The sequence below is a fragment of the Colias philodice genome, chromosome 5 (assembly GCF_061535455.1).
Source record: "Colias philodice isolate Cphi_HAF_F1 chromosome 5, ilColPhil1 Martin Lab GWU primary, whole genome shotgun sequence".
Lineage (NCBI taxonomy): Eukaryota > Metazoa > Arthropoda > Insecta > Lepidoptera > Pieridae > Colias > Colias philodice.
In genome coordinates, this window is record NC_143090.1 from 3,092,812 (window position 1) to 3,119,980 (window position 27,169).

At 35.8% G+C, this 27,169-nt stretch overlaps 1 protein-coding gene across 6 annotated transcripts; it reads left to right on the forward strand.

Annotated features, from left to right (window-relative positions):
* The first annotated feature begins 1,467 nt into the window (after nucleotides 1-1,467).
* Nucleotides 1,468-26,868, forward strand: drn (zinc finger AN1-type doctor no). 6 transcript variants are annotated; one of them, XM_089695055.1, is made up of 6 exons: nucleotides 1,468-1,599; nucleotides 3,994-4,144; nucleotides 12,404-12,743; nucleotides 14,517-14,681; nucleotides 21,764-21,905; nucleotides 25,287-26,868. In XM_089695055.1, the coding sequence occupies exons 3-6, from the start codon at nucleotides 12,645-12,647 to the stop codon at nucleotides 25,433-25,435; spliced, it is 555 nt and encodes a 184-aa protein (XP_089551181.1). In that variant the 5' UTR covers nucleotides 1,468-1,599; nucleotides 3,994-4,144; nucleotides 12,404-12,644; the 3' UTR covers nucleotides 25,436-26,868. The 6 variants fall into 6 exon arrangements, with proteins under 6 accessions (XP_089551181.1, XP_089551180.1, XP_089551184.1 ...); XM_089695054.1 differs by having other exon boundaries at nucleotides 4,007-4,144; XM_089695058.1 differs by having other exon boundaries at nucleotides 4,007-4,144; nucleotides 14,532-14,681.
* Nucleotides 26,869-27,169: the final 301 nt, after the last annotated feature.

Here is a 27,169-nt window from a genome sequence, read left to right on the forward strand (position 1 = left end):
AACAACGGCGGCTGCGTAGATGAAGTAAAAAGACGTATGGCCATAACCAGAACTGCGATGGAGAAGTTGAGAAAAGTGTGGAGGAATCTTAATATCACCAAAGCCACAAAAGTCAAGCTCGTACAAACACTCGTATTCCCCATTTCTCTTTACGCGGCAGAAACGTGGACAGTGCGCGAGTTGGAAAAAGGGAAGATAAATGCTCTAGAAATGTGGTGCTGGAGGAAGATGCTAGGGATATCGTGGACAGAGTTTCGCAGCAACGAGTCCATACTCCAAGAGCTCGGCATCAAACAGCGTTTATCGACCGTAGTACAGTCGCGCATACTGCAATACTTTGGACACGTGTCTAGGCGAGATAACAACTCCATTGAGCGGCTAGTAGTACAAGGAAAGGTGGAAGGAATCAGATCGCGCGGCAGGTCACCAATGCGCTGGACCGACCAAGTGAAATCTGCTGTAGGAATTCGCGTATCAGACTGCGCCAGACAGTCTAGTAACAGGAAGAGATGGCGGGAGATCGTGCGGAAAGCTGTGTCCGCCTCTACCACTGATGTGGACGTCTCAACGTGACCACGACCACTCACCACTCTGCCAAGAGTGAATCGACAAAGAAGAAGATACATGATATAACGTAAATTTTTTAAATTTCAAGGTCGGGTAAAGGCAATACCGTCACGTCATGCCACACGGCGACGATTTTGGTATCTTTGAATATTGTCAAATAAGTCACTTCTGGCACGTGTGCTACGCACACACGCTCTTTTTTTAATAATATTAATATACCATTAAACCTTGAATATTATCTTTACTATTTATGACTTGCTGAGCCACGCGGTCACACTTGGAAGTAATGCGTGCAAAATGTAGGTATGTAGGCAAAAAGTATTTCTTTAGCTCATGTGTTATTCTATTGTATAAGATAAGTTATATTTCTGTAAAGTTACAAGCAAATTTGACCAATATTTATTAAATAATGAGAGAGTTAATGCTAAGACCACTTCATTAACAATGCCTCAGTTAAGATATCAGAAGAAATGTTTTCCTATGGAGACCAAATGCATAGGTATAATGGATTCACCTCAGTTTTATTGGGTTTAAGTAAATACGGAACGGAAATTATATAAAATTTCTTAAACTACATGGGCGAAGCCCCATGGCTTTACCTAGTCTTGTGCTGGGCACAAGACTTCCAAGTATTTTTGAATTCCAAGTAAGTATGTTAAAAATAAACATTAACTTCAAAACAAAATATGTACCTACTTTAAATAATGGAATGGAAATATTAATAGAATCGCAGCAAAAAGGGCGGGAGAAAGAACATGGAAAGGACAACGAAAATTTAAGTTCTCGATTATAATATTTGAAAATTAAAGGTGAAAGGGGAAACAACCAACAAACAATAAATTATAAAAAATAGTTATTTATCGTTAATATTTATCGATTACCGATTTTTATATACTACACTACATAACAGCTGGCAATACTAAAAGTCTTGGTCACGTGATTTGTAGTCTGGGTTTTGCAAACGGTGAGTGGAGTGCCTTGTCATCAGTCTTAAAAGTTTTTGGATGATTTTCTTTGGAATTCATATTCAAAGTGAGTAATTAACAAGAAAATTGACTAACCTCGCATGATACTTTTTTATGTGGTGTTTTGCTGTGATTGTGACATGTGTTTCGATATGACGAAATTGTACCTTGTTCCGTGACTTGTGTGATGTGACGCCATTTTCTTCGTGAATGCCAATTAACGATATTCTTCAATATTTTTGATATCCTAACGTTTAGCGCAGCTTCTGGGGAATAAATAAACATTGCAATAGTTGGCATGCACCTTATACTTGTGGTAACTGGAATTTTGAAGCTAATTTTCAGATATGACAGTGCTTTTATGTTGATTGGTAGATTTGCACGCATTATGATCATGACACCACCTTCTGAAAAGCATTCATGCTAATGCGGCGATTACACCTAACGAGTACAGTGGCGAGTCAGTGTCCTCGGCCGAGTGCTCGGTTGGTATAAACTCTTCAACGAGTACTCGGCCGAGAAGAGTGGCGAGACAGTCACTAGAATCCCAATTTGTTTACTCGGCCGAGTACCCACTCGCTATCCCGCTCGGCAGGTATAAACACGCACTCGTCGCGTCACTCGGCCACTCGCCACTCGTTCGTTTCGTCAATGTATTTTTTCAAAGAATTATTATTTTTATTTATTATTTCTAATAAATCCCACAATTCGTTAATAATATCTGGTAACAGCCGATTAAAAACCCGTTTAAATTCTTTTTTTTTTCGATCCATTGCAGACGTCCGCGTCGTGATCAAAACTGAACTGACTCGCCACTAGTGAAATACGTGTAAACACCCACTCGGTTCGGCAACTGTCTCGGCCGAGAGCGTATTTACTGACTCGCCACTGTACTCGTTAGGTGTAATCAGCGCATAAGTATATTATTGCATGGATATATGGTACTTTGGTGCATGCTATCGTAGAAATCTTGCTCATTGAATAGTGCACTTGATAGTGGGTAATTGATGAATTGAGTGAACCAATTATGAATTCTTCCAAGAATTTAATCTTTATGGTTGTAGACTTCCTCTTTAATGCAATATCATGCTAAAAGTTTATAACTTGTATGTTTAAAACCAACAAAGTTTATTTGGACTTATTTATAGTTTCAGGTTGACTCATGTGTACTCATTACATAAAGCCTTTGTTTTAAATGTTAATTTAAATTAGAAGTCATCATTTGAGTAGGTGAATATAATGGTGAAATTTCTTTCTTTTTGGCTAATTGGACAATCACAACATTAAGGATAGGCTTTGTCTTAAATTCTATTATAATCTATGTATTCTGTTATATTATTTGTCTAAGAATGTTATTGAAATCTAACATAACAACTACCCATGATTCCTAGTGACTCATATTGCTTGTTATATTTTATTGATTTAGGTTTTATTGTGTTGTATATTGATTTAACCTAAAATAGTTGTAAAAATAACAAGTCCTATTTGACAGGAAACATATAATTATAATTCTATAACTGTAGATAGTTTTTCCTTGTTTAATATTTATTATTTCTTTGGAATATTGTCTTTTAACCCATTGAGCCCCGAACTGCCCGATCGGTCCACGACACAATAGATTTTCTATTATGTCTGTGATTCTGGGGCCTGAGTTATTACCGAGAAATTTAAAAATTTATAATTTCTTTTTTCTTTTTTACTTTAAATACCTATGCAGCATTTAAATATTATTTCTCAATAATAGCACATTGCTCAATCATATCACGAAACTTTTGTTAGATTAACTTTATTATTTAATTGCATCATTTATTGCATTTATAGGAAAAAGCATATTGTAGATGTTCTAATGTACTAGCATTGTTATAAATATGTCAATAATAATTCATCTTTGTTGTGCTTATTTTGCATAGAAGGAAACAACGAGTCATTATTCATGAGACTTGTGTCAATGTGTAGTGCTCATTCCTTTTAAACTATTGACAAATAATTATAGCATGCTTGTTTTCCTATCCCATTGTTTTGTCAACTCTTCTCTGTCAGCTGATATATTGTGATTGCGGATAAAAAAAAACTTTAATTTAACAAATGGGGATTTTAGGGGTCCAAGTTATTTTTCTAATATATAAACAATATTGTACTTTTTTATGTAATTATCAATCTTCTCTTTAATATTAAATGCATGTACTCTTTATTTCAAGGAAGTTTAAAATTTCAATATTTTTTTAAAAAGGGTCATCAGGATTTTTCATACATATTTTTATTTTGAATTTGAATACAATCAAATATGTATCTATTGTATCAAGTAATTGTAAATCTAAAGACCAATCCCTATTATGTATCTTGTAAATGTTTCGAAGAGCCTTTTGATTTCTCCTCTTTAAACTGTTTCCAAAGGTCCTTATTTAAACAAAAAATCATAAATTATAATAAGTAATAACATGTATTTTTTGTCCTCATGAAGGTGGTTGTTTTAGGTGGTGTAACTATTCATTGTGATGCCGTTGGATGCTGACTTTAACTGCACAGTCGAGGTGACGCCTAGTTGTGAGCTGAAGGGTCTTCGCACTTGGAAAGACATTTGTCTAGTACGGAATTCACTTTTCCAACATCAGGTATGTAATATTGTGTAATATCCAAGCTTTATTATTAACTTTACATTAATTATCACTTCACAAATTTAAAATTTCCTTTCAAAACTGGTTTTATAATGGTGATATATCATATATCATATAGATTATAGATTTATAATAACCTAATCTAACAAAAATTCATTTCTATTTATTTATTAATTCCATGTAAAGACTCAAAAATAGGAATAAGATACTGTGTACTAAAAGGTTATATGTATTTAAATTTGGACCAACTTGCAGACAGAGGGTTTTATTGTCATTTCAATTTCTCTCTTTGTCCTTTTGTTCCACCCTAATACTGCAAGGATGACATGTAAATAAAATATGTACAAAGAAATTAACTCATCTTGCAGTTTAAATATACTAACCCAACAATAAAGATTTCAAGTTCAAACTATATCAAAGAGCTCTTGGCCAGGCTTTTGTGTGTCAGATATATCGGCAGCTTGTCAGTGCCAAATATTTTGGCAGACATGCATGCAACACGCAATACACATGTTCCCTTATAACATCGTCGTTCGTAGTATATTAAAATTAAAATTTCACGTGCTCTGATTTCATTGACCTTGTTGATTGTCGTGTCGTTGTTCCGCGCGGATTTTACGGGCCCTAATTGCAATTGTTTACATAGAATTGAATCAATCAAGGGATGGTGCCAGGTGGGTACTTGGGGTGGCTGTCGCAAAGATTTATTCACATCAGAATCGGTGGCGGGCGCGTGGCGGCCGACAAAGGTCAGCGCCCTAGCCCAGGACTAATTTGGGGGAGATCGACGACTCGCAACGTCGCGGCTTTGTCTGCGTTCGTCGCACCCATACCAATATCTTGGCTTTATGCCTATGTTTATAAGAGCTATCTTCCTTTATCACTTTGTTTTGTTTTCTCAAAACAATAATGAACTTTGTCTTTGCATTTATTAAATTTTATTCTAATTCAATAACATAATATAATAAGAGCCTTACGATAATATACCCGGTTTATAGCATCACATTTGAATTGTCTTAATTTGTTGGAAAATCACGTTTGTTTATGTGTGAGTTACTATAATTGAAGTTCTATTTTTCATTTCTGGTAAAAAAATGTTATTTATCACGAGAGTGTGTGTCATTAAATTATTAGCATTCGTATCTGCGCAACACATAACTGAGGTTGGTGTGGTTTCTATGTGCGTCGTTGTGAGGATTGTTGAGTGTCGAGAATCGAGATATGTGAACGAGCGTAGCATGTGTTTATCAGCTTTGTAATATTGGTTGGGTTTGTTTGTATCGATGAGTGCGTGCGCGTGTGAATAGTGACGCGAATATGGCGGCACGTCGGGTGCGGGTGAGCAAACTGTTTCACTCACCACTCAGTTCATGCCTGCACGCCGTGCGCGTAGGAGCTCGCCTTTGCGAGGCCGATACCAGTATATCAGGTGCAACTAAAGCAATCTTATCGCCAGATAATAGTGCCAATTAGTACGCCATTGTTTTACACCTAAATGCGTCAGTGATATGTGATTCGTGTTTGTGAAGTGCTTTCGAATGTGATTACATGACCATGGGTTCACTTTTTTGTTCGAAGGTAATGCTGGTTTGTGGTTGAGTGTGTGATACCTGTATGCGTTTGCGTCGTGAGGAGGCACCGAAGGCAGGCTGTGTGCTAGCTTAGACGAGGTTGTTTGAAGGCCGCCGCCATGACCTTGGTGTATGAGGGTCACTGCCCTTCTTGCTTTGAACTTTCATGCAGTTTTCCCCGTAGATTTATATTTCAATATTAAATGCCATGAAAATCGATTCCTAATTTTATACGGGCGACTTACATTTTCAATTCAAATGTGTTTATGCGTAGTTCATAATTATAATATGCAGATTAAATACAATATAATATAATCACATGTGTATAATGTACACGCTAAAAACTCGGCAGCGCGAGCGTTCTTACTGAAATATAATATACACAGCTCATTTATATTGACCTTTTAAATGTGTGTTGTGAATTGTTTTCTAAATAGATCTCTATTTAACCCACACACGTAAATAAGTTGATCAATGTCAATGTATTTGATTGTTTGCGACGCAGTAACCAATGAAAATAGAGGCGCCCATTATGAAGATATTATCTTAATGATTTTGTGGTACTGGTATTATCAAAAGTTTGATAATGTTATCTTGACATATTTTGTACCACCACATTATCAGTCCACGACAAAATTGTTGTAAATTGGCATGATAATTTAATAAGTTGCTATTTAGTATTTTCTTATTTTATTTTAACGAAATAGCAACCGAGTCCGTTTTTATTGTTATTTAGGTATGAATGGAAAATCTAGAAAAAATGTATGATACGGCGTATGAAATAAAGGATGTTTTTTTATTGCAGTCAGCTCTATATTGGAATTAAATAGGACGCAGAAAATGTACGTATCAACATTTTTAGCCCGTTAGATGTAGAGTAGATTCAGTTCAGCTTTATAGTGACTACGGAAGCTAGTGTAAAGAAGTATTTTAATTTTAAATGTACATAGAATTATAAACAATAATTTTGAAAAAGTGCTTAATCACATCACTGAAAGAGAGAGCGATATCTAGAGCAGTTCGCAGCTCTGCTACGGCTACCGCTGCGTGTGCGCACAATCAGCTGACAGATCGGCGGCCATCTTGCCGTGCGCGATCCATTGTCTGTGAAGCGTCATTGTGCACATTTGTTAGTTGTGACGCATTCTCTAAACGATAATGCCATTGTCCTTCCTGTTCTGGTTTTGCACTTTGTTTGTAAATCCGTGCAGTCAGCTCTGACCTTATTTTCCCATCTTTACTTCCATGTTGCTACTATGCGGAAGGGATTAAACGTGAGACCCTGACGTGTTTATTTTTAGTATGCGACGATTGCTTAGAGAAACACGTACGATTATTTCGAAATGACAGGATCGATGAATGTTTATTTTTTATTTGAATGTGCACAGACTGTCGAGAAACGTTTCCTCGAGTGTGTGACGTCACCCATCCAAACAGGTTCCGCGTATTTCTGATTCTGCGTTTCTGTTTAATAACAAATTGATGTTGTTTTCCCCTTACTTCGAGTTCTGGGATTTTTGTTTTGAAATTGAAGGCATCAGTGAAATTTGCTTCGTTTCTGATTAATTTTGAATGATTTTTACTTTGGATTTTATCAAGTTAAATGTATTATGGATGTGGATTCCAAGCTCTCCCGTTAATTTTTCTTAGGATTCTCTTTGCTCTGCACGATTTTTTGCCGTAACCGTTATGAATACCGTTGTGCGAGTGGTCAGACCTGTATTTTGTTTCGACCGCTTTAAATTTGATCAATTGAGCCAATGATAACGTTCACGAGTGCTCCAGTTCTGGCGTGACCTATATTTTGGTCAGTTATCATTTTACGATTCCTGCCTATGTTTATTTCGAGTTTAACCATTTTTTTTCTTATCTGTTTGATTACTTTCTTACTTTTTTGGAGTTATTACGGTACATAATTAATAATTATCAAAAAGATCTAGTTCTAAACAGGCTAAACATGAGCTTGCAATAAATTTTTAAAATAGTTATGAATGTACGCTGAAACTCGGTATCTTAATGAAAAGGAACAAGTTTTCTTCATGCTAGATTTTCACGCTTTATTTATAGTTTATATTACATTGCATTCGAAAGTAGTTTTACTACTCACTGGAATAAGTATGTTTAGGTAATGAAGTCAATTATTCGTGCAACGATGTTGTTTCTAATTAAGTCTGTAGATTTTGTTCTTTTGATAGAGATGTTTTTGGTATTTTTTCTTCATTATTAACAATAATATTAAACTATTCATCTTTATTTTTTTACACATTTACTCAAATTGTATACATAGATGTGAAATAAGTAAACTGTTGTGTCGTGCTCGTCTTGCGGAACGATAGCCTTGAGCTTCCTAGTTGATAGAACGAGTGAACAATCATCAATGTCCAGAAGCAACAATGTGTTCCATATAAAGAATTTAATTTGCCGGAATTACAGTCGCGTCGCATCTATTACTCAATAGACGTAGGACGTAAATAGACTGTTGGCACATTTTATAGTTCTGAGGTCTTGACTTCAGACTTGACTCTACACGTGTAACAATTACAAGAATAATTTCCGAAAATTTTAAACAAAGTTCGTGGGGGGTATCGCCTGTTATGCGATATCTGAGGATGCACACACACGTTCAAACATTTAGCACACGTGTGAGTCGGTTGGGATAGCTTGGGACATGTGTTTGGCGTTAGTTATGCGATGCCAGTGCAATGGTATATGGTAGCGAGTCGTGCTCGAATTGCGTAGCAGCACTTCGCAACTGGGTCAGCGGGCCACTGCGCACACATCCATCGCCGACGTTCACGATACAGCTCGCACACATGCACACCTTTAAAGTTATAGATAGCATTCATCGTCTAGGGAACTGTTCTTTGCGTCCTGTTGCTATCGATGTATTTATTTGTTAAGGAACGATTGATATGTGCTTCCAAAATGCACCTTAAGGGGCTTTTAGATACGTTTCTTGATCAAACAAGTGTTTGAGTTACTGTTGAATATTTACACGTTTAAACAGGCAACAGGTAGGTATCTAGTTCTCTTAATGCGTCATTTCTATTCGTATTTACAGTTATGTCTGTGTGAACTGTCCTGGCAGCTTTTGATTATAATAAATCCAAGTGCCAGAAACTTAAAACTTAGTACACAAAGGATTTTTGTTTAAGAGTTAAGGTCTCTCCGAACAACGTATCTGATTATAATTCGGTTAAGACGCTTTGCAGACGACAGTTTTTAACTGACCTACATTCATCGCAGCTTGGAACATCTGCAGAGTTTTTATCCGTCATCTGAAGATCCTCACACTTTTTCTAGATCAAAATACAATATGAATTTGATCTCGCAACTATTCTTCGCTTATCAGTTATCACTAGCGCTTTTTGATAATATTTCCAAAAAAACGAAATGAGAGCTTCTGGCTCCCGTTTTGTTATGGTTATAAATGTAAACACATGCCAGTCATAATGAAAGAGGGTAGAATTTAAAAGAGTTTTCTCATCAGATGACATTTCATAAAATATTTTTTAGTGTGTTTCTTTAATCCAATTTCAGAGCTAGCGCGCACCACGACTTTCTGCAGCGTGATTATTTTATCGCAGAAATACAACGTATGAGTTACTATGACAATGCGCGCACATGCGATTAAATAATCACAGCGATTTTAAAATTGTGATTTGTCACATTTTGCTGCGACTGCTCGCGACGCGATTGTCGCGAAAATCAAATGCAGAATATGAAATTGTATGGTACCGCGCGCACTGCGATCATAAAATCGCACCCTCGGGCCCGGCCGGCACTTCACTTGTGTTTCGTCTGTCCAACAGTAAACATCGTAGTTATATAGGTAGGTACTGTTTGGTAAACATGAACTCAGTAATCTGTCAAAAGTTTGAATTTATTTATTTAACACTTTATTGTGCAAGAAACAAAATATAACTAAGTACATAAAGGTTACAATAATAAAAAAAAAGCGCAATGGGCGGCCTTTTGGCGGAATTTTCATTCTATAATAGCCAAAGAATTTTTTGGGATACATCCGAAGTTCATTGTATTTCTGATAAAAGAAACCATTGACAATTCTATCTGCTGTAAAAGGATGAGTCCAATATTGACGAATTTTCTTTTTTTTTTCTTATCCTCCTAAGTAGTAAATAAAGACAAGCAACTTGTACGAAATCAATGATAAAGTGAGTAATAATCACTATTAAATTATCGCTGTGCGCGCACCGTACTCTCTGCGATTTTCTACAGCGCGATTTTGAAATCGTGTCGCAAAAATTAAAATCGTGGTGCGCGCTTGGCCTCATGCTTAAATCTTGAAAACGTCGTAATTTCTCATATTTACATTTGCGTAGTTACTTGAAGCGACTACGCATTTTCTTTATATGACTTGCACGTAAGTAACCTTCTGTTGTAACAAAGGAATATTTTTAATTAAAGTTATTCAACAGGTATACGAGGCAATTATCCTTACGAAAACTATTGAAAAATCGTGGCGTGTAATCGTAAAAAATAACAATACGTTAGTATCGTAATGCTAGTTCACAAATTATCGAAGATCACGTTTTCAACTAATCGCGCTGGTTACCTTGGCACAGTTAATTCGGAACAATATTAACTACTTTAAAATTTTGTATCTGCAATATTATTATTTTTTAAAGAAATCGGTTGCAGCTGGTAGGTGTCTTTGGTTGTGGTGTGACTACGTTGTTTTAGTGCGGTCGTGACATACATAAATTGATATTGTTTTAAGTTTTAACGATTCATAGGTAGAAAATGTGGTTTTGCTCATAAAAAAGATGTAGGTTGCGTTTTTTTTACTGTATTTAGTTTCAAGTTAACACATTCGACACCAGTATGAATATTCTACTATGTAGATTTTTCTAACTTGAAAAGACAACAGGAAAATCTTTGTAAATCGAAGGAAAATGAGCTAGTATAATATTGCAAGTTTTTTTTCATAGACGCGGCTTGGATGTTTCTTTATTTGCTGCGCGTAAATAAACACGCGATTCAGCGGGAGGAGGGGTCGGTGATAACGCATCTATGTGTATGGCGTCACCTAACGGACTTTGTCCAGTCCAGAGCTATCTTGCTCGTATTCTTATACAATTCCTGTATAATTAGCTAAATAATTAATGAGCAATTATATGGTTTTCAACATTTCATTTTATGCACCACATCGTTCTAAAAATATTTCGTCGGTATCGTTTTTAGTTTTATTATTATTATACTTTGTCAAATATGTTAATAAGATAATTAGTTTGGAAGGGTTTTAGTATTCGGTACGAAAATCTACAAGATACCAGTTTTATGACCATTATTTATTACGTTCCCGGAGTAGGTGTGATACGGTGTTTTTAAAAACAACTTGTTTTTATTTCCCTATTTTATTATTGGTACACGAACACGTATACGAGATACATTATTGCATTGTTTGTCTAGCATCACTGATCATGTTTATCGAAGTCCCGCTATGTTTACGTGTAGAGTAGATGTTCCTCGTATGCCATAAACTCAAACTCAATACCTATGTACATTAGCGTCAGATTTGTTTTTTTTTCAACCAGCATTAAAATTGTTGTGAATTTGAGATATAAGATTTATTTGTTGTTTACGTTTTTTTGCCACATTAGTGCCTATAACGTGTAGAGTTGTGCCCGCCGCGTGCGCACACCCCCGTGCGGCCGGTCGATGACTCCAGCTGCGGCCAGTGTAACGACCTCGTCTGCTGCACACTCCACTTCACTTATTATTGTGGCGATAATTGGTGCACTTCATAGCTCACCGCTTTTAACATTCCACACTTTTTAATATCTCTCTTCTTTGATTGTTCCCGATTTTAGTTCAGGAGCTCGAATTGTTTTGGGTGACGTTTATTGTGAACGTACTTACGCACGATTTTCGTCTGTAGTTATGTGACTACCAGACAGATAACTATTTAGAAATCACACAGCCTATCATTTATCAATTTGTAAGTGGTACAGCAGTTTGCACAATCAATTTTTGCTCTATCATAGGCATTGATCGAAACTATCAAACGACACTAACCAGTATGGTTAACCGCAATCAATTAACAGCTATGTACATGTAGCATACAAGCCGCAACGTATCGGCTAAAAGCAGATGACGTAACAACTATCAACTCGTTTCGTGGAAAGGTTTTGAGTGTTAGTTACAACTAGACAGACGGTATCGTCACCGGGTGTCGCCGATGGGACCTTGAACGTAGGCCTAGTGCTCCGTTTCACGTTCCACTTTTGGCCTTAGCTCTCTCTTGTTATGTAAACCTGTCGTTATGCATATTATGTTTTGCCTCGAAATCGTGTTCAGCCGTCAGCGCCTAGGTACCACTTTCTATTGGAATAATCGGTTGCATTCTACACGCTTCTTATAATACAATCAATTTTATAGCTCGATGGTACGAGTCTTCGAGTGTCCGATGAATGATACATGCAATATATCTTATTGTACTCATAAAATGCCCGCATATCCTATATTGTTATAGTTATTACCCTCATGGGAGGGTCACTGCTTTGAAATTATTAATAGGCATAATTACAGTAGGTAATATAAAATTGACATCGGAACATCGTTCCAATCTGTTATAATCGCTTGGCCTATAACGCACGGTAATTAGATAATAATGATTTCATTTACGTCGGAGATGCTAATTTGTTGTTTTCGTTTGTCGCAGGGCCCAATACGATCCTGACACAGAAAGTAGTCGCAGCTCATCGGCTGAGGCAGCCGCTAACCGTGAAGACAGCAAGAGAGTTATCATCGAGTTTCAATTGTAACATTTAGTGCATCGAACATTGTGATTGTGAGACTTTGTGTTACGAACAAGTGCAATATACTGATAGTGCAATCGTACTCTCGACGAGGACACGTTTTGTTTATTGTTTTATATTAAAAGTGAAATTAATTGTGCAACCATGGAGCGAGAATCGAATCCAATGGAGGCTTTGTGCCGCTCAGGTTGCGGTTTCTACGGAAACCCGTCCACTGACGGGCTCTGCTCAGTTTGCTTTAAGGTAAGATTACTTATATTGATCTCGTTTAGACATAACGTATGGCTATGGCTTCATGTGACAGGGTAGATCATAATTCAACTAACCTCATGATGTGTTGCGTTAAGGACACGCAGCTTAGCTAAATACATAAGCAAGCACTCTTTTTAAAATCAGGAAATGACACAGCATTTACCGTCAATAAATTCGCGTACTATTCATATATAAACAAGTTAGAATTAGGAGGAAAAGAAATATAAATTTATTTATGTTATTCCAAAGCAAATATCGACTACAAGGGTCATAAGACCATAGTTTTTATAAGTTTGAATATAGACAAAGCGTTGGTACTCAATTAGCTCAAATATACGATAAACAATAGATAACTAAATTTTACTACTATAGCAGTAAATTGACCACTGTGATGTCGCCCGATGACGTCATACTAAGTTATTACATACCAGAATATGAACACATGAACGTCACTATGATGAAAAATATTAGTCATGGTAGGTATGACGTATAAGCTACCAAGCAGCGATAAGTGCCTACTTCCTACGAAAATACTTTTATAAACACGATCAAGCTGCTTTCTCGAGATTTTTAACGTTTAATCGAGTGATTAACGTTTAAAGTATGTCCCCGATATATTTCTAGATGTTTCTGTGAGCGTGTGTGTTGTTTTTTGAGGCCAGTAGCTTTATTTACGCACAATTCACTTGGCACTGAACGCAAAACAAACAAGGCGGCTGCGCTACCAAATAGATGACTTTTCGCCTTATACGATCAGGAAGGTGTTCACGAACCACAATCTTTGTAATTGCGACAGCTGATGCGTAGTAGCTTCAATGCTACGCTTTTTTGCCGTTTCGAAAATGTATTCTTACTTCCCAACGGTAAAAAATATAGTCGTGCGGAACTGGCATCAGTATAAAATTAAATGCGTAATTAAAAGTTGATGCTGTTGCTTTATTTTACTGTTTAAAATGTTAATATTGAATGGTATTGTTGTAGCCATTGTTATTTTCCTTTGTTTCTCTAGAATATGTGGTAATGCAAAAATTCCCATGGCCAACTTGAATGATTTCAATACATATTACTTAATACTTTGTGTTCGTACGATAGTGTCTTGTATTGTAGGCATCGGTACACAACACACTTAAAATTCATATAACTAGGTACTACACAAAAAAAGGCAACTAATGATAAATCAGTTAACAGATAACACCATATGCATGATGGTTTCAATGAAGTTTCATTTCCTGTGTAGGTAGTACTTGTCTCTAATGTAGGAAGTAAGTGAAGGAGAATATAATTTATAAAATGATCATATCACGCTCATGTACACACAAAATGCTTGTTTTTTTGTAGCTCTTCTCTGTTTGTGATAAGTAGTATGACGACAGATATTTTGAGTGCGTCCATCTGGCTACTCTTTGGAATTTGGCTGTAGTTAAAATTTATAAATGCCTCACTGGTCAATCGGCCACAAACAAGATTGCGTTGCGGTCACAGGCTAGTCAGTAGGGTATAGTTGGCGTTTTTATATACATATTATCATTTCTCTGTATTAGCTGTGATTTAGATTTTAATGGCAATACTCTGCTACTAACCGTGACTTTGCTATAAATGTGTTTACAATAAACTATAAAGTATAAAACATGTACATGTTTGCCATCCTAGGGAAATGTTCTATGCAATGTACTCAACCATTAGCGTTAGTTTATTTTTTTAGAGGTAGGGTAGATCCGTGACCTTCAGGCATTGATATTGAGCACGAAGTTACATCTAAGTAAGCGCGTGGAATTCCAGGAGGCGTTGAAAAAGAAGCAGCAGCCGCCGGCGACGACGCCGTCGCCGGTCGCCTCCACGTTCGTGCCCGCGCCCGCGCCGGCCACGCCGCTCGCCGCCGCCGCGCCCACCGTGCCCACGCTGCCCGCGCAGACGCAGACGCTGACTGATGTGAGGCCGCTTTTGTTTATATTTGCTTGTACACACACACATATATGTCATACGAGCACTCAACACACACCTAAACACGCACACACATGTACAAATAAACACGCGTAAACACGCACGGAGACACACGAACTCACGAATATACTCATACGCATACACAGGCTTAAAGACGCTCACACACACATGAGCTCGTACACATTGGAGTAGACATGGTTATATACAAAAAACAAGGATACACTGTAGACCCACACATGCAAACAGTGATTTATTCACATTGGTATATGCTGAGGTCGAGATTAAAACTTGCGACGAGAATTTAAAAATATGTCCTAATCCGGCATAGAATTTCGTCGCTCTAGTTTACCTTTTACTCTTTTGAATCAAGAAAAAAGAGGTAGGTAAATGGGAACTGCTTGGGATTTGTAATGTACCTACAGTTAAAAACACTGCTAAGCCAAGTTGTTGGTAATCGTTCACGACGACAGAGGCAGACCGCAGAATTGCGAACGCCTCGCGTATACAATACACATTAGAAAGGCGTGTTCGCTTTGGCAACATTTGTTGATGAAAAGTAAAATTCTTTGCAAAACTTTTACCTATCTCGCCGCCTGCCATTGCAAATTAATGACCCGCTATGTGTGTATCACGCTACACGAGATATTCACACGTATCGAACATGCGAATGGCTCGTTTATATTGCATTTGAAATTTTAACTTCGAATATAAATCTGCTTGAAAAATATATGTATTTACAACTTTATATGAAACAAATATCACGTCATAATATTCTATGTGGCGATTTGCTTATTGATAAGAATGCCAGTTATATCTGGTTAACAATCAGTCGTGTAGTCAGTTAAATAAATCTTCCCTTTTATCATTGTATTCTTCTTAGTAACTAGCTCAGTATGCGTTCACGTGATAAAAAATTAACCATTATTAGATAACCTACCCATATTTACCTGTATGCCAAATTTCACACAAATTGGTGCATTTTCGCGTGATGCATATGTACATACAAGAACACAAAGAGTCTGTTATTATAGAAATGATACCCAAAAGCCCTGTGTAATGTTCCTCTGAGGTTTCTGTTTAGTAAAGCTCTTACGTCACACCATGACACCATTCCAATGTGGATTCAATTTCACGCCGTCGATATTACACCGCGTCACTCGTTAACTGTAAAATTGTACGAAATTAACCTATAGCTGTTGCTTAGTAACGAGATTACTGTTAAGAAAATATATTATGTTATAGTTGAGCCAATTTAATAGGCAACATTTGACGTCTATCAATTTTATCTTCATAGGGTGGTAACCTGCTTAAAAACATCGATTAAAGCGAATTAATCGATACGGACTTGAAACATTTGTCAATCGAACTTGAAACACATGTCAATAATTAATGATGCTTTTTATTCCCAAGTAATCTATGCATTCGATTCTAGATGTCAGATTTCGATTTTTAGAGTAACGTCTCTGGTATTTAAAAAGAAAAAAGGTTTATTGACACAAAATTGTAGCGACGTCAGTTCTTTAAATAAGAAAATGTTTATTACGTTTAGAATGGTTTATCAGTAAAATCAAATCCTAAAATTAGTTGCATCGGTCATTATTATTATAAATATGTAATCGTAATTGAAAAAAGTTAAGCAAATGTGCAGTTAGAACAAAACGAAATATCATGTTATTCTATGTCGTCGTTACTAGGTTACGTTGTTGAATTTTGTTGAACTGTCAAATGTTGCCTATTAAAATGGCTCTAGTATAATTGGTTTAAGAGCTAAGACATTCATTATATGATAAAATCCCTAATCGCCACGAACGAACCTTTGATTGACTACATGTCTATTTAGAGGGCAGAATTTCACAACATTGCGTCATGAATTATTTTTAATAGAGGTAGAGGAACAATACTCCGAATCAATTAGGAACCGGCAGAATTTAGGCAGATGATGCTTAAACATTCCAGTTATCTCTTTTGTTCTGAACGCCATGAGATAGTTTTGCATTTTCGTGCTGTCAAAATATTTTCTATTAAAATAGATACATTTAGTCCGGGATCAAGCTAATTTTTCGTCAGTAGCTTTATTTTGATGAGATGCCCAATAATTTCATGTACGAAACTCTCGATTGTGGTAGCTACCAGAGGAAACAAGGATAAAATATTTTGATTTGATGGTTCTCAAATATTAATTACTAACTGAATGTTTTTTTTTGTTCAATCTCAAGATAATTATCTAAATTATTCGAAAAAATATTTGTCCTACAAAAGCTATGGTTTGATCAAAGAGTCCCCCTTTCCAATGTGTATCGATAACGAAGTCATCATAAATGATTACTAACCAGCTGATTTTTTTATTTTCACTTATTTAATACTTATATAATTCAACAGACATATTGTCCTACAAATTGCGTAATAAATATTTCAGAACCGTCAAATCAAAAATTTTTATCCTTGTTACCTCTGTAAGCTACCACAATCGAGAGTTTCGTACATGAAATTATTGGGCATCTCATCAAAATAAAGCTACTCACGAAAAATTAGCTTGATAGTAATCACTTGCAAAAATGGGCGATGTATCCCGGACTAATTTATTTAATAACAGCAATTTGTCGTTAAACATTATGCAACGAATTGATTTTTATCTTAAGGTGTTGCACCTGTTTGCCAAGAATGTAACATTTAAAACGTTCACGACACGAATCCGTTGTTTTTTTTACTTTGAATAATTTGTTTTTTATCAATCAATTGAAATAAGATAAAGCGCCTGTTTATTATACATAATAGTGCCCAATCAGCTTAAAAAATACATCTAGAAAGTTATAGAGCAAGAATCGTATATTAGAACCAGTCTGTGTTTTTCTAGAAAAACAATGACATTTTATAATCTACTAGCTTACCGCCCGCGGCTTCGCCCGCTTTGTCTAAAACCTAATAAATTATATACTTAATAAAACCTTCCTCTTGAATCACTCTATCTATTAAAAAAATCCGATTCAAAATCCATTGCGTAGTTTCAAAGATTTAAGCATACAAAGGGACATAGGGACAGAAAAAGCGACTTTGTTTTATACTATGTAGTGATATCTTATGATTATTAGCAAATTTCTAGTTGAGAAAAGTAAATTAATTTTAGAGCAATACGTTACAAGGACGTTGACATTGAAGTGGGTTGGCGTAACTGAGCTACACCTACGCTCATTTTTAAGTATTGGACTCTTCAGACAGAGCTTTTGAAAACAGCTTTATATTGTGCTTACAATGCGATCCATTTAGTTTAGTAAAATATATTATATTGGTAAACTTTATTTGAAGAACGTAACAAGTACCAATTTACTGTTTAATTATGGTTTTTATCGATTCTTACATTGTTTAATGTAATAGTTAGTATTAATATATAAGTTAGTAAGAAAATAATAATCGTTATGCTTTGTTCATAATGGTGGTGTGCTCTATAAAGTCTGTGGATCAGGTAAGATATTATAGCATATACAATATACATACATATGTTTTATTACATATAAGTTGCTATACTTACACTGTGTTATTCGTTGCTATACTATTGAAGTCTAGCATTTTATATATTTTTTTCGATAATATATAATAATAGATGGTGAAAGGATAATATTTTTAAATTGTTAATTCCTAAAGAATAGGCAATTAAAAAAATACCGATAAGTATCTAGAATATTATTAAAGTAATCGCCAATTTAGCAATAAGAGATTAGGTGATATGTATTCATGATTTTTTAAAGTGAAACTTTTATTACATCGTCTCAAACTTTTAGGTCTGTGTAGCGCATGTCGCGTGACGTACGATAATTATTGTACAAATACGATAATTATCGTAAGTTTCATTTTTACCGTGGTTTCATAAAACCACACAACATTTTTTTTTGTTTAGATCAAGTTCTGAAAGTATTATTTGTTATAATAATAATATTTATAAAGATTATCAGTTGAACTGACCTTTTTAATATTGTCTAATAAGCTGTTTATTGCAAATAAGTATGTCATTACAAACATAGCCTTATTAAAATACACGTGTAGGTAAATAAGATTATGATAAACCTTAATAAACATTTAAATGGTACACCCAGATATGAAGTGGATTACACTAGATAGAAAAGGGAGAATATATGATTTACAATGGGTTGTTACAATCTTGAGAAAAAAAAAAAACAGAAATGCTTTTAAAATCCAGATTTCATTGTTTAAAAACAGTTCTAAAAGTAGTTTACATAATGTTTAGATTTCCTGTTTTTTTGGGGTCGTGAATGTCTAAATTTTGGATCAAAGACTAGATATTTTGCCAAAATATAAACATGCAAAATGTGCAAGGTTGTATTATACAGGGTGTACCAAAAAGTAGTGATGAACGGAAGCTGAGAGGTAGAGGACCTAGAGGGCTATCCGAATCACCCCCATGTATGTTATGCGATTTTTCGTATTTTCGGAGTTATGACGTTTTTTTCAATTTTTCACCTATCGCCGAGTACGATGATATTTTTACTCATGCTGACGTCAATGATTGCGGAAGATGCTTGATTTTTTTTGTGTGCTAAGCTGAAAGATAGGCCAATTCAGTATAGTAACATTTACTATCGTTAGACCTTTGAATGGAATAAAAAAAAGAATTAAATGGCAAGAAAGATAAAATTACCCAGTATGTTCACCACTTCAAAGGCCCGTAAATAAATAAAATCACATAAGAAAAGTTTTCCATTTGACTTTTAAAAACTTGTTCTATCTATCAGATAGCTACCCTAAAAATTTCATTTAATTATTCAGAAGGCTTCAATCGAAAAATTTAAATCTAAATGTGGTAAGTGCAAAAATTGAATTAACATGATGATCATTAAAACCAATAAATAGGTGTTTAATTACCAGAAATTTTTAAAATAACCCCGCTGTTGCTCAATGCAAGTGCGACATCACCATAAAAAGTTGTCTTTTAAATGTCTGAATGCCCTTTTATCATTTTTAATGGTTTCTTCTGCTACTAAGAATTTCCGGGTTATTTCGTCCAAATTGTGGCAGTCACATTTAGATTTAAATTTTTCGATTGAATCCTTCTGAATAATTAAATGAAATTTTCAGGGTAGCTATCTGATAGATAGAGCAAGTTTTTAAAAGTCAAACGGAAAACTTTTTTTATGTGATTTTATTTTTTTACGGGCCCTTGAAGTGGTGAACATACTGGGTAATTTTATCTTTCTTGCCATTTAATTCTTTTTTTTATTCCATTCAAAGATCTAACGATAGTAAATGTTGCTATACTGAATTGGCCTATCTTTCAGCTTAGCACACAAAAAAAATCAAGCATCTTCCGCAATCATTGACGTCAGCATGAGTAAAAATATCATCGTACTCGGCGATAGGTGAAAAATTGAAAAAAACGTCATAACTCCGAAAATACGAAAAATCGCATAACATACATGGGGGTGATTCGGATAGCCCTCTAGGTCCTCTACCTCTCAGCTTCCGTTCATCACTACTTTTTGGTACACCCTGTATAACCTCGAACGCCATCTCGCTAAATATTCATTACCAGTCAGTCATTTCGTAATAATACATGTAGATGTTAATCATTTCTTGTTATACTTGAGATTCTATCTTATATTTCCGCCATTTTGCGTATACATGCAGATAAATTCATTTTATGTTAAATTGTAAAAAAAAAGGTCATAAAATAATTTCGACGCTTAGGAATGGCTGAATACATGAATATGGCTGGTCGCAAAGATTTAGAAAATAGAAATGCCAACATGACGTCTTGATTTACATCACAAAATTAAAAAAATATTTTATACACGTCATATATTTTTCACAGAATTTCTAACTTGAAATATTTTAAAATGAAGCCAATTCAGTTTTTTGAAACATTTATTTTACAACAGTGAGCAATAATGCCGCTTTTGTAATACATACATACCTGGTAAACCACGTTCCATTCTCAAATATTTACGTAAACATGTAACATAGACTGGTGTATTGAATATTTTTTCAGTCACAATGTCAAATATGAAAAGCATTTAAATACCAATAATGGAAAATGACCCCAATAAAAAAGAGTCGAAGGGAAAGAGAATATTGAAGAAAGCGTTGCGGAGGAGCAGCAAATCTAGCAATAACAGCCAAAGCTCCGCCACCGACAGTGTCGCCGTGTCACGTTCCAAGAGTTTCGAGAATAAACGATTGTCCATCGAAATAAACGAAAGCACGCCACTACCGACGCCAGACGGCACCAAAGAAACGGCGGAATCGAATAGCGCCAATACGAAAACAAAAACTGAAAATAAAACAAGGCCACCGACCAAGCTGTCTGTGAACCGCAATGGGCCATCCCGCGAGAGTAGACTAGAGAAAGTTGTCGAGATACAGGAGGATCGCAATCTCGTGTATCCGCCGCCGGAGAACACGAGCACTTCGAAAGATATTAAATTGAGAACTTCACCGCGACCAGTTAAAGACGAACCGAATACAGATATAGGTGGTGACAAAAAGAGCCTGAAACGGGTTTGTCAATCACTCTTATCTCTTCAAAGTCGAAATATTCATAAATCATAACTAAACAGTTTACATTGTTGTATCGGCAATCTTATCGATCCAGTCTATGAATATATTAATTAAAATAATAAGAGGCTTACAATGATGCAATTATTACACGGTTTATAACATAACCTCAACAAAAGAGCTTAGTAGCTCTCGGATATTATTTTACTACAATCTGTACAAACGAATAGTACGACTTCGTCTTGTACTGCCGGTTCTTTCCAGATACTATTTCTAGAGAATATAGTATTCTGATAGTCTATTTAGATTCTAGAAAAAAAAATTGGTTGTCCGTAAAGTCGGTTTACTGACGATAGTTGAACGTGACGACGTCCGATTATGCTTCTTTGTCGCTCGTTCCGCGCTCTCGCTCGCACTTCAAGCCTTACATGGAACGCCTCAGAGCGACTTAACACTGCATGAGTCATGTTTTTTCGTGCGTGCAGCCGGCTCTATCGAATGATAAGACGTTGTCACGTCAATAATGTAGAATATCGTTTACTCATCATAATTATAATTATTTGCAGAAATTAGAAGAGGACAGTGCGGCGGGCACGAGCGGCGCGAGCACGGGCGCGTCGGACACTGACGCGGACGACAAGGATCCCAGCAAGGACAAGAAGAAAAAGAACAGGTGCGCCGTGTGCCGCAAGAAGGTTGGACTTACAGGTAAATTATCTTTTTTCTTTTATAAGCTTCATACATATGAACATACATATGTTTGAATGTGAACGACTCCTGTAGACTCGATTTTGAGCTTAAACGGAAAGATTTGGTTAAAACTTTGTACATTTATCAAGAATCGGTGACAAAACAAAATTTGTTTGTATGTGAGCTTAAGCGTGATTTTTAGTTCCTAAATTGTATTCAATATTATAACGCATTTCACACGGTTTGCGATTTTGTTTGGCGCTATTGGTTGTACTTGTAGCGGTCGTAAAAGTTGTTGTATGGTGCGTTGATCGTCCTGGGTTGGGTCTACGAGTCGGGTGTTTTTCTTTGCGAATATCGCGCTGTCTCTTTTCGTTATTTTTTTATTTTTAGAGGACTGTTAATCGTTTTTACTTTTTACGTGATAGATTATATCTCAATGCTGGTTTTACATACATTCATCTTATTTATTATTGAATTTAATGCTACGTTTCTACAAAAAGCGAAAGTAGTGTTTAGGTTATTTCACTAAACAACTGTATTGATTATAGTATCAATTATAAAAAGTACGAATTCCTAAGTAATTAGTAGAAATTTACCTTTGTGAATGTAGGTATAATCGTTTTATTAAATATAACATATATAAGTTACTAGCGACCCGCCCCGGCTTCGCACGGGTGCAATGCTGATACTAAATACACTACAGAAAAACTTTTAACGTTGTATATAAAAACATAGCGGCCCGGCCGGCCGCGCGCCGGTACCGCTGCAAACGGTACGTCCCGCAATTTTTAAATCTGTAATATCTTCGAAAATATTCACTTAAATCATACGGTGTAAAGGGCCATATAGATCTATATTAAATGAACAATGTATTCAAGGTATTTAATTGGTTATGGATTAATGCTGTATTGGTTTAAATCGCTTCGAAAATTAGCCATTATTTGACGTAAAAAGTAAATGACAAAAAAAAGTTATTGTGGGTAATCCATAAGAGATAGACATATGCCATCGCGGACTTTTCTGTAGACCTTTTCAATGTGTACAATACTTAGTACATTATTTTGATAAAACTCGTAGGGTTCAGCCTGCGTTTGCAATGTAAGCGGAAAAAATGTAATTATTTACGACATCACATTAGAAACCTCAAAAATAACAGTACTTCTCCACTATTTAATGGATGTTATAATACATATAAACCTTCCTCTTGAATCACTCTATCTATTAAAAAAAACCGCATCAAAATCCGTTGTGTAGTTTCAAAGATTTAAGCGTACAAAGGGACATAGGGACATAGGGAAATAGGGACAGAGAATGCGACTTTGTTTTATACTATGTAGTGATTATAAACTTGAAAAACTCGCAATAGATATAGATTTAGGTTAAATTCATAATTCGCAAAATTTAATCGAAAAGTTATTTTTTGCGTTTACGTAACATAGTCATGCAATGTTAAAGTAATCGTGTTATGTGTGTATATATTGTTATGTGTGAGGTATATACTAAATATTCATTTGGTCTTATGTTATAATACTTAACTTATGCGTTCTACGGAATTATAACTTTAGTAGAGAGTTAAAAAAGATTATTTCTCTGTAATCTCATATTATGTACTTATACGATTTTCTTTTTATATCGACTATCTAATCGAATCATTCCCAAATCAAATAAAATTGTGATGTTATTTTATAATATACAGACTTCGTACATTTACAAGGAACATAAAAATATTATAGATTTTATTCGCAAACCTACATCTAGTATTTCAGGCTACACATTATTACTTTAACACGCCGCGTTTTGTATTCGGTACGCATCGATTACCAACGATATTTAATTTGATCGTTTCCTATCGAACAGTTGGAGTATTTAAGAGGCGCATTAGAGTGTGCGAAATTACAAGAAATTGCAATGATTCATATCGACGTAAAATGCACTGTATCCCTTTTATTTTTTTTGCTGACGTTACCTTAGCTAATAGGAAAGTTTTATTCGTTACTGATGTTTTTAATATGAGTTATGTACGTTTATGCAGCTGCAACGGTATACGATCATTAAACGCTTCGCATGATTACAGGAAGACGTTGTACTTAATACTTTCTAGACTATTTAAATCGTATCAGTGTTGGCGCCGTGGAAACTTTACGATCTCGGTGCGTAAAGAGGATTGAAAAATCATGACATATATTTACAATATTCCATGTTCACTGAGCATCTAAAATGAGGGAGACTACTCCATAAGTGTAAATGCAAATTGTTGTCATGTTTTATGACGTGAAAAAGGTGCTCCAGTCATTGTGAAATATTGATTCTTCTTGTTAACACGTGTAAATAAATATAAGTAGCTATACATACACGTGTTTGAGGTTATAAAATCTTTGTTTTCTTACAACGTATGACCCAGCCGTGGGTCAGACACGTGCGAACTTTTACCCGATTTGACCCACCGATAGGTCATGCACAGTGAACGTGTTTATTCTAAATGTTCTTAAATCAACATTGCCAAATGAACCAAGACTAAAAATACTCTTAATCTCGTCAATTAGCAAAGAAGTTCTGTATTTGTTGGTAACAGAGACGACATTAAACTCACCTGCATGGTACAGTCAAGTCGTGATATTAAAACTTCCAGTGTATCTTATTATAATATATATTTTATGACTCACGTGGCAGCCGTATAATGTTATCGTCATTTAAACGCTTTCATCCAGTAGTCCTTATCAATTCACGACTATGCTCTGTTTACTCTACATTGATAATGCTCACTTGGCCAATTGAATCGGCTTTGCGTTATTTTAATTAAATTGCTCGTATCGAAACGTGATTTTGTTTTTTGCAATATGTGGATATTTTATTAGGTGGAAAACTATTTGGCCTTATAATAATGGGATCTTTAAGAGTGTAGATTATGAGTAGAAGATGTATTAATTACTTAATACGGAAAACCAGCTTATTTCAACTCAAAATAAAAGTCATAAAAATGTTATAATTAAAGATCCTTTATTTTTATTTATAACATATGTAACAATGTACATACAACTTAGTTATGTTTAGTTTCTGCAAATGAATAGAATTATCATGATTTTAGTTATTGATCCCGGGAATCCAGGCACTCGTATCTTTGCGACCGCTACATCAACGAAGCAGTTACTTCAATAGATAACGCATGAAAAAATAAAATGTTTTAATAATTTTCGCAATATTTATCTGTCTAGATAGATTCTGAAGTACTAAAACGCGTCGCAAAAAATGCTGAGTGGATGACAATTCCACGCTACACAACACACTCAGTTTTCATATAAACATGACGCATATGTAAGCAAACACCGCCGTGCAAAGTTGGAGGTACCTCCAACCAGCCTGTACGCTATATTAATGTGTGACTATTAAAATTTGCAGGGTTCGAGTGCCGCTGCGGCGGGCTGTTCTGCGCCGTGCACCGGTACAGCGACAAGCACGACTGCTCGTTCGACTACCGGGAGCTCGGCGCGCAGGAGATCCGCCGCAACAACCCCGTGGTGGTCTCGCAGAAGATACACAAGATATGAGCTCCCCCCCCCCCGCCCCGCTCTGCTAACGGATCGAGCCTCTGTCTCGCCTCTGACACGCGCCGGCACACGCTTGACCCAGCGGACCCCGCACTTGTGCCGGCCGGACCCCTGTACACTAGAGACGCAGACTCGATCCCATTATTGTTAGATTAATTTTTCGCGAGTTTTGCTTTGGAGATTGGGCAATCGTCCGCCATAAGTGAACCACGGGTTCTGAAGCACAAATGTTTAATATTGTTTTCCTATGACGTTGTCTTGACGCTTGACATTTCAAATGGTCTATTCATGTTAATAATTATTATTAATGCAATCTTTCGAGTGTTTAAATTTTTTAACTCTACCCTTCGACTCGCCTTCACTGATTTGCTTTATATGAACGCAAATCAGTGACTTAAAGATTTCTAAAATTCTAGATGTAGACACGCATTTGAAATATTTCTATATTATAATATTATATTCAACGAGTAACTCTTCCATATGACACCTTAGTTATAAGTTGTTTTACATCGTAGTATAGACTTCATTTATGGCCCGATTGTCTCCACACGACTTGCTCAATCTCGTCACTATAAAAAGTTGTAGATAATGTTCATTTCGGGTAGGAATTTCATGTTAATTTTTCGAGATAATAAGTAGAGTTCGATGAATATGTCCATTCACCTCCATTGTAAATATTAGATGTAATTAATTATAGATACAAATAAATACTATATATTATTGTAAAAAAGTAAAACTCCAAAAAAAGCTGCATTGTTCCGGCTCCGGCCGCGGCTACAGTGCCAGCTAAGCGCGGGAGTCGCCCGCTTGTAAATTGTACAGAAGTGACGCGCTCACTGACTCGTGTTCCGCGGAACACTCGACACGTGCGACTCGGGGATTTGATGACGTTGCAAATTGTTAGTACTTTACTTTCGGTTCGGGAAGCGCTTGCTCAGTCTGCGACCTGTGTGAGGCGTAGAGTTAGCGCGTTGTGTGTCGGTAAGCGCGCGGAGCCCGCACGCTCGGGGCCGCGCTTCGTGTGTGAAAATTTTAAAGTAAGCGTATCGATAGATTATACATTTATAAGTAGCGGACACTTTATATTATTACACATTATATAAGTAGGAAAGAATTATTTAGCTTTTTTTCATTTTAATCACAATATTATTCAAAATTGTAAGTTGTATTATGTAACTCGTTCATTTTAGTGGTGAAGTTAATACGATAATAGATATGTACCGCTTCGATCGCTGTCCACGTTTACTAACACGATCGGTTGGACTTAATTATTTGATGACTTTTGTTGTATATTTTGTTAGGTCATTGATTAATTTTGGTCTTTTTGCTTGATAAATAATCAGATAAAGATGTTAGTAATGAATGATTTTTCTTCTATCTTGCTGTTTTAATTTAGTTATTCTTCTATTAAAGTCATTAAATTTCCAAGAACATACCTTGTTTTATTGCGTGAAACCTTTCATCCTCACCAAGAAAAACACAAGAACTCGATATAATGGACCTTATCGCTTGCGCAGATACTTTGGGGCGTAGCGGCGACTCTTCATAGCACATTAACTACACATAGCTTAGCATCCGCGGAAATAACCACATTGTTTAACTGCTTAGTTGTTGCATACTATAAATGCTGAAATGCAATATGAGTTTCTTTTTGTATGTTTTCCTGATATCTCATAAACAGGATATGTTGCTTTTTTGTGCATTCATAAAACTAGAATATGTAGTGTTATATCT

Excerpts from the sequence above, each read along its gene's own strand:
- drn (XM_089695059.1), top strand. The coding sequence starts at position 20,730 with ATGGAAAATGACCCCAATAAAAAAGAGTCGAAGGGAAAGAGAATATTG. Across the intron at positions 21,201-21,763 it reads ACAAAAAGAGCCTGAAACGG|AAATTAGAAGAGGACAGTGC; the intron begins GTTTGTCAATCA and ends AATTATTTGCAG. Across the intron at positions 21,906-25,286 it reads CAAGAAGGTTGGACTTACAG|GGTTCGAGTGCCGCTGCGGC; the intron begins GTAAATTATCTT and ends TAAAATTTGCAG.